We start from the raw sequence: 9,269 nt of genomic DNA, 5'->3' as shown, positions 1-9,269 counted from the left end.
TGAACTAACTAAATCATCTCCGTTATCGGAGACTGGATTGACAGCAATTCGTGGCACAAAGGTAATAATTGTGCTCGATACATACGATTAATAATTACTTTAAAAAAAACATAAAACGCTTGAAACGGATAAAAACATAGTTTTGTTGAATTCGGTGTTGCATGCTGCTGGAACTCACGTTTACCTTGTAATATGTAAATATCGATAAGAATGCATTTTAAACTTTCTAGGTCGCTTAAGTCACTTTATCGGAATGATTTGTGAGTTTTATTATGTAACGCAGCTGTTATGTAACTTTAAGCTAATTATGTATTCTGTGCTTTAAGTTTTATAAAATAAACAACGTGTTTGTTTGTCGTTTTGGTCTAAAATTTTGATTACTGTTAAATGTTAACTTCGTGTAAAATCCCGTGATTCATGAAAATTTTATTTAAACTATAGTTATTTCAATTATCTCGAAGCAATTCAGGCCATTTTCGACCGCCTGTAACTTCGTTGTGGATAAAACTAGAAGGCTGAATTTTCATTAGCTATGCAGGCATTGTAAAGACACGGTATATTTAAAATTTCATTCAATTTGAACCAGTAGTTTAAGAATTATAACGGGTCAAAGTTACTTAATTTTGTCACTCACTGACTCACTGACTGACTCACCGATCATCAAAATTCTAAGGCACTTCTAGCAGACCTAAAAGCTTCAAATTTGGAATATAAGTAGTGTTTGGTGTATGAATCAAGGAAAAACTAAAATATTTGGGGGCACGGTAGTGCAACCGCCAAGTCGAGTAAAATTTTTCAATTTCGGTCCAGTTTTCTAGATACATAAGATCCCATCAAAAACAATACTTGTCAAAAAAACCAAGTCTCGCAACTCAGTTGTTCTACGGTAAAAAGTTGTGAGATCCATGTAATACCAAGTCCAGGCCAGGAAATCTTTAACGTTTTACATAAATATATTAACTTGGCCATCGCACTAAATAATTTAATTTACACGTGTTTTCATGCGATGGCAAAGTCAATATATTTATGTAAAACGTTAAAGATTTCCTGGCCTGGACTTGGTATTACATGGATCTCACAACTTTTTACCGTAGAACAACTGAGTTGCGAGACTTGGTTTTTTTGACAAGTATTGTTTTTGATGGGATTTACATACTTTCTCGTAGAAAATAAAGTTATAAAGAAGTCTATATCGTTTAAGAATATCTCTTCGCCCACATAGAACTTGTTTGCGACAGATAGGTAGATCTTTTTGCTGCACTGCATAATGTTGTTTTGGCAGCCCATATCTTTCCAATTAAATAATACATTATTCACTGATATGTTATGTCAGATCATCATATTTCAGCCACAACAGTGCACTGCTAAACGTAAGCAACCCTCAAAGAGTGCAAACAGAGACCTCCTGATACGCCATCCGAAACGTTCCACCCACTTCTTATTAGAGCACATCCAAAAAACTATTATTTTATTTTATGTAGGTATCTAAAGTCTTTTAAGCCATTTTTTATCATCATCGTCCGCACCGCTAGGTTTTCAGCCGGGCTAGAATACGCATTTTTATAAAATCTTATCGACGATTTTAGGCGACAAATGTATGAGCTTATCGTGCAAAATCGATAAAATGCCTCGATAAAAGTTTATCAAGGCGCGCATCCTAGGCCTACAGGTCAGTTAAGTTTGTCCCCACTGCCGAAAAAAAACCCTCCCCATTTTACCAGAAGAAAATAGAGGAGTTGTGTTGGCCTTTAACCCCACGCTTTGACCAGATGCGGACGCGTTTTTGTTCCTTAGTTGTTCCATTTTACTCTGGCGGAACCACGCGGTTTGGCACTTTTATTCCGGGAATATATCCTTTGTAGGGATACGCAATGGATTCCTTTACTAACGGAAATATACAAAAGCAGCGCAGCGAACTATGTCTGTGGTTAAGGCATATTAAAATGCAAAATGTGAGCTCAAAATTTAGAATTCACACGAGTTTTTGTATAGTCTATGTTCGGTTGCGTAAAGCCTAAAGTTCTATGCCAAAAAGATTTAGATAAACTGGATTTACCAGTTTGGATGTCGTCGTGAGTGATGCTATCCAGTCGTATTTGCTATATTTGCCGTTCTTACTTATGCAATAGCTTTAAAGCTTTAGTCCGTTACGTCTTTGGGTGGTTTTATTATTTTGGAAGATTGTTATGAAGAATTTGACTGATTTGTTTGAAACGTTCAATGGGATTTACGATAAGGCACGTGCCAATTTGCGAAGCAAGCACTTGCGAGCTTATTCAATTCTACTTATTTTGCGCTTACTATAGTTTCGTATTAGCTTCTGTCTGTCATACGGTCTGTCACAAAAGTCTAGTCTGGTCAAAAAGCATAAAATATAAGAGCATTTTTTGAGAAGTAATTGGGGCTTACCATACAAACTTACATCTTCATGTTGATCCCCTTTGATATTAAGTACTATAAATGTCGTATAAATATTAGTAGATAGTTGATGTTACCACTCTTCACATAAACATGATTATTAGTAGATATTTATCTGGTTATCTCGTTCTCCTTGCTGTGTACAGTTTTATGTTAAATAAATAATGTATCTAAGGACATATCTGCATGCAGCCTTAGAATTAAGTAGTGCCTAACTGATGTTTAAAAATAATTATGTATGTTATGGCAAATAAAAAATGTCGATGATAGATTACTCGTCCCGCATTAAGCTTAACACTGGTATCCTATATCGTTGTAGTAGAGGTCAAAATTCAACAAAAATGTATAGGTGATGTGCTGTCGACTGTCCATCGGATGGCAACGTGCCACAGGCATTGCCAGACATCAGCCAGTGTCGCTCGGAACTGGTTTGGCGACCTTTTGGTGCACGCCGAACTCGAGCCTCATCGGTCAAATCGACCTAAAATGTATATTGGCGTTCAGGGTTCAATATTTCTCGATTATTCTACCTACATGTCCTAACTTGCTATGACATGCCATTAGGTTCAGAAATGCCTGATACTACATAAGATATTTTTGTAGTTCAGGATTTGAAGAATACTAAGCATTCCCCGTGATAGAAAGGTGGGAATGTTAAAAAGTTTCATTACATACAGTTTTTTCTTCTCTGACTTCTGATTGGGGCAGTTTTTTTAATAGACCTCCTTATTAAGATAACATCAAAAGCGACTGCTGTGGGCGCTTAATCCTACAACATTTCAGTTTTAATTTAACTTTAAATTCTGTCAAATAACTAGGTATACCTATTATAATTTGTTTAGGTAAAGTAATTTGATAAAATAACCGCTGAAATAAATCAATTCATTTCATGGTTTTGAACATCCTCAATAAAGTTACGTGGTGTTTAATGTTTTGAATGAATATATAATATGTCACCAGAATTTATTTTTCCTCATTAGGTATTTGAAAGGGAATTACATTAAATCAGTTACAGGCGCTTAAATAGCGATTAGTCATTGTGTTTGTAACAGTGCTTCATACATGAATTTTATATTGCTACAGTTAGGTACAACTGCAGCTCAAATGTAATATCTAAATACCTAAAAAAATTGACGTTCAATTTTCATGACTGTCATTGAGTATTGTATAGTCAAATCTCCCATCGATGTCTACGTGATTAAAATAAAATATCTTAATTTAGTATTATTTTAGATAGTACGCGGAATACCACACAGACTAATATTTAAATTAACTGCCATTGTTTGGCAAATTCTGAGACTTGTAGTTTTTTTTCTTGTCGCTTAGCTTATACAATTTAAAATTATAATAATCGCCTTCATTTAATGAATGTAACTCCTCGCTCGATATATCTACTCGTAGCACTAAATCTATTCGCAACCTGCTGACTGCATTCCACAAAAGCTGTGCGAAACCTTTCATCGGAATTCAAGTATAAGCAACTCTTGTGTAATATGATTTCTTTCTATATGCAGATATGAGGTTACAAACTCGAATTTTATTTCAATTTAAGCTCTTTCACAAACCGTTAAGGCAGCTTTTTGCGTATGTCGAAAGCTGTTGTACGTGATTTGATTGAAAGCTCGGCTACAACGGCGATTACGTGACCGATTACCCGTCATCTAATTTGGCTTTTAAAATAGTCTTCTTAAAACATATAATTATGTATTCGCAGTCTTTGGCGCTTTAATTCGGGAATCGACAAGAAAATTTGAAACGTTTGCAGTAATTTAAAGGGTTTTTAACTGTTATTGTATTTGAACGAGCCGTTTATAGTTTAAACATTTTATGCAGCTTATTAATAAGAAACGATTGGCGGTCTTTAATGAGTACGGAATTAACCGTGGTCTTTTTCGTGGTTACGTGTACAAGAAACTCTCAGACTAATATATTTTTTATTGCAAAATCGCACTTACTGCAACGTCATAAGATGCCACAATGCTTAGCTTAATATGCATGTACGAGTGCTACATATTTTGGAGCTCGTTTAAGTCTTTTGTTTGAATGAAGGCTTTTTATTAAACCCGATGTTTAGATGGAGTTTAATGGTAAAGAACATATTTATGAAAACGAATAGATGTGCAAAAGATACACAAAATATAAAAAGTGTGAAACATAATGGTTCTGTTATCACAAATCCTGCGGAAATAACAGCAGGACTAATAGTAATAAACACCTTGATTGTCTGTGATTCATACAACAGTCTATGCGTCTATTTAAAACACAACAATAATAGTTAAACCTTTTAAAGACTTTGTTTGTTTTTTGTAAAACAGCACCTTTTCCCTTTGGAGAGGCGACAGCACATCAGACTAGAATTTTTATTGGAAAATGGCTTTTATCACAACCACGTAAGATTTACAGTGCTAAGCTTGATGTGCCCTCGTCTGTACCATCGTTTCAGCTGCGAGAGCCTACTTTATTATAACCTGTTCACGCCGCAGGTAATTCCCAGAATGTTTTTCAAGTGATTCATAATATTTGCGAGCTGTGACTATTTGCTTGATTTTTCCAAAGAACCAAGGGACCTGCATTCGTTATAGAATGTCAGCGTTTCACTTTGCGGTTTTATTACGCCTTTTTTGCGGTCGCTAACTTTTCGAGTTAAAAGTATTCGTCATACGGATTTGGACGCACGTAGGCGGTAAAATGTGCATGTTATTTCACTGAAACAAGTTGGCTTAGGTTTACTATTTCATTCATTTGTTTTATTCTGTACGTATGTAAGTACAGCCGGCGTCAAATAGTTCGTGATACCCAAAGTGGCCAAAAAGTCAACACAACCTTATCCCAATAGTAACAAAGACGTGATGCGAACTTTTTGGCTACTTTGGTTATCACGAACTCTTTGATGCTTACTGTACCACAAAATGCCCTTTCCAACGGCAATCCCGTTTTGCCAGATCCAGTCATGCAGAATCCTGCAAAACTGGACTGCCCGTGTCACACAAGTCTGTTTGAAATTCTAATTCCAAATTCGTACGGATCGGTTTTTTAAGGGATACAGCAAACGAGATGTTCCTGTAAATGTTAATATTAAAACACGTATACTAATAAACGGGATCCTGCAAAAACGAGATAGGTATATCCGAGGGAAAGAGCCCTAAAGAATGGGTTAAACTACTAGAATTTAAATAACTTAGTTATGTAATTAAAAAGTAATTATTGTCATGAACACGAATCACACAAATGCTGGGTCCCTTGCGAGATTGCAATTTGGTTCCGAGCTGAGGCCGCGTGATTTGTAGCTGGAGTCACTATTAATTTGACCCTGACTCTGTCGTGGAGTGGAGACTTAATGGTATTGTTGTGGTCGTTATTAGAGTACCAGATTTGTTTTTAGAAGTGTTGTGCAGATTAGTATTCTTCCATATAAATAATAAGCATACAACTACTAACAAATATGTGCGAAAAAGCGGGAAAAGTGGTCCCCTCTTTTATGTGGGAATGAAGTTACCTTAATCATTTCGAACTCCACTCTCAACTAAAGACTTATCTACCGCAAAGTTCATTGAATTTATAAGGCCAAAGCCTTGTACCTGCCTAAGTAATAAAAGAATTTGATGGCTTGAGTCCTGCTGTAGGTAGGATTCTGATTTGTAGTTTTTTTTCATTCAGTAATCTTAAGTGTTAACTTGCATTGTTATAGAAAACTCGGTCTTGAGCTGGTGCCACGCCGAGGAGCAGCTGCCGTGGAGCCTGAGGACATCAGTTTAGTGGAACTATACAGGGTGCACGTTGAAAGTGCAGAGCGCGCGGCAGCAGTGAGTAGTATACCTACTTAAAAATATTATTCAGATTTATTTAGGAAGCTTTTGCCCGCGGCTTCATTCTCTAAAATTTGGTTTGCCAGTTTTGCCACAGAAAGGTATAGCCTATGTCATCCAATAGGTAGCATTTTACTGGTAAAAGATTTTTGAAAATAATTTCCGTAGCTCAAGGGATTACTTCACAAACCGCAAACTTACTGTGATAGTCAAATTTGTAGTTTTGTATAAACTTTCTATCCTAGGTTCTGTCCGTTTTTGAGCTTTAGACAGTTACCAGTCATTATTAAAACGATGGTAACTAGCCGTGGAATATGCTAAGGATATTAAATAACTAGAAAGTGTCCAACGAGCACGTCTGAGTCTAGATAGCCCTGTAAACAGCATAACAAGCAGTTACAATGTTTGAACAGTTCAGCAAAATGTTTTCTATCGCGTACGAGTGTGGTTTATTCCACTTTGTTCGCCTGGGTGAAGAAAGTGGAATTTTTGGTGACCTAATTTCACCTCGGAACCATTTCACCCAGGTGATATCACCCAGATTAATGAGGAATTAATTCATCCAGGTCTTCGCATATTATGTTCACCAGATTTAATTCAACTTTTTTTTTCATTTTTATGTCGACTCAATTCACCTGAAAAATTAAGTTGGGTGAAATGGTCCCGAGGGGAAATGAGGACACTAAAAATTCAATTTTCTTCACCTAGGTGATATCACCCAGGTGAACAAAGTGGAATAATCCATGCGTGTCTTGTCTCGATGTGGCACATACGTGAACCTAAAAGGACATGTGCTTAGCCCCTTATTGTTATGTGTTATTATCGTTGCATGGTTCCACTGAACTGGCATGTAAGCGTGGAAACAGAAAAGTATCGCCACTTAGTTAATTAACGCAGATAATTACTTCAAAGTTTTATGAAGTGGTTAAGTAAATAACGGAGAGAAATACGTTATTTACGCTTTTGAAATGATATACATAGTGACTACTCGGTATTTTAAATGGTGACTTAAGTCGATATCTTAATGTAGGCCAATAATGATTGTTATTTTGTGATGACACTGGAAATAACGCCTGATAAGATGAAATGCAATTTTCCCTAGTTAGTTAATTATACGCAAATTTATGTTACAAGGCCCATTACACATTGTTATGCGCTAAACCTATACATAGTTAAATGTCTGGGTCTACCTGCGTTAATTTAATAAACAATCTTTATCAAACTGACGAATGTCTGCACTTACGTTAGACATAAACCCAAAACATCTTAATATTTTCCATAAACCTATATTTTTTCTACCCAGTGGCGTGGCACCCTCCGAAGAGCTGGCGGGTCTGGCAGCAGCTTCAACTCCGGTACCCTCACAAATGGCACCACCATCCCCACCACAGCGGCCCAATCCCACCACCTAATGTGCAGCATGAGAGACTTCGGACACACGGCCAGCGGGGACGAAGCTGAATTACTCTTATGGCTCCACGACGCGAGACGAGCTCAACCCCTATCAGAGAGATTTAGAGTCAGGATAGCGAGAGATGGGTTCTCCAACTACGTAGATAGACTCCACGCTAACAGCACGCTGTTCGCTGTAAGTATTGTGTGAATAACTTTACTTGACGTATAGCATGAGGGGATGAAGCCGAACTACTCTTATGGCTACATGACGCGAGAAGAGCTCAACCGCTATCAGAGAGATTTAGAGTCAGGATAGCGAGAGATGGGTTCTCCAACTACGTAGACAGACTCCACGCTAACAGCACGCTGTTCGCTGTAAGTATTGTGTACCATAAGGGACTTCGGACACTCGGCCAGTAGGGATGAAGCTGAACTAGTTCTATGGCTAAATGGCGTGAGGAGAGCTCAACTGTTGGTTATTAGAGAGGTTCAGGGTTATAATAGCGAAACACAATATTCATAACATTACTAGAAGTGGTGAGATCCCAGCATATATATTTATTTATTTAAGAGGCGTTAGGAAATCAAATTCTATAGAGGGAACCGCCAAATAAAATTATTATTTACATTCTTTTCATTTCTTATTTCGATTCGAGACCGTGACCTTATGCTTTGTTGTCGGGTTACTATTTATATGCAAGTAATTATTATTTACAATAACATAAATACTTTAGGTCGAGCGATAACTAAATCGCCTTTACTCCATTACACCGTGTACTTTTCGAAATTGCAGTGATTATTGGAAGCGGGTTTCTTGAACTGTCGTTTACCACATGAGGCCCGATATGGCGCGTCAAGTTTTTGTCTAGCGACCAGTCTGCTCGGCTAGTCGACTAGTTACTTTCCAGCTGGTCTAGCCGGACTGGTATTAAGATTTTGTAATCCCATCCGTTTCTTATTAGTTGACGCGACGGGTTTCGTTACAGGATGTGCGGAGGTAATATCGATGTGAATGTTATTGTACTTTTAAAGCTACAAAAACTGTAAACATTGTTGTATTATTTAATTAAATTGCAGTATGAGTAATGATTAATTATGGTGAAATAAATCAATCAATATTATTTGTGTTTACATTGAATCTGTTTATTTTAATAAGTAAATATAAAATTGAAATAATTAGGTATGAACAATTTTGAGCGAGAAACAACACAAATAAAAACACAAGTTTTTTTATTATGTCGGAAACAACCCCGGTATATTTCATAATTATCTGATAATAACTAAAATAATGGGGATGTGTTCCAGGATCTCTCAACGACAGATTTGTCCCGGGAACTATGGCTGGTAGCGTGGGTGGTTCGCGTGGGTAGATGGGCAGGAGCAGGGAGCAGTGGGAGTGGGACAGGGGAGAGACGAGGACCGGTGGCCAGGAGACCTCTAGGCGCAGGGGTACTGTCCCTGGCAGAGTTCTTGAGGCAGCCGGGACAGCATCCTAGCGAAAAGGAGTATACTTTTAAGGTATGTGATCACAAAAACCAGACAAAATTTGGGCTTAGGTAGCTTGGGATAAAAGACAGACAGATAGACGCAGGAGAGGTGGGCCGGTGCCGGGAGTAGTGGGACAGGGGAGAGACGAGGACCGGTGGCCAG

At 37.5% G+C, this 9,269-nt stretch overlaps 1 protein-coding gene across 1 annotated transcript in view; it reads left to right on the top strand.

Moving 5' to 3' along the window:
• spg (dedicator of cytokinesis spg) overlaps positions 1 to 9,269 on the top strand; it is a gene marked incomplete at its 3' end in the record, with an annotated part of 46,721 nt that overhangs the window by 22,786 nt on the left and 14,666 nt on the right. The window contains exons 5-7 of the mRNA XM_028313973.1: positions 6,107 to 6,221; positions 7,528 to 7,812; positions 8,925 to 9,137. Coding sequence (XP_028169774.1) covers positions 6,107 to 6,221; positions 7,528 to 7,812; positions 8,925 to 9,137 — 613 coding nt within the window. The remainder of the gene's footprint in view (positions 1 to 6,106; positions 6,222 to 7,527; positions 7,813 to 8,924; positions 9,138 to 9,269) is intronic.

This window comes from Ostrinia furnacalis, unplaced genomic scaffold (assembly GCF_004193835.3).
Source record: "Ostrinia furnacalis isolate ACB-3 unplaced genomic scaffold, ASM419383v2 OfSCF4451, whole genome shotgun sequence".
Lineage (NCBI taxonomy): Eukaryota > Metazoa > Arthropoda > Insecta > Lepidoptera > Crambidae > Ostrinia > Ostrinia furnacalis.
This window is presented reverse-complemented; position numbering and strand designations above follow the sequence as displayed.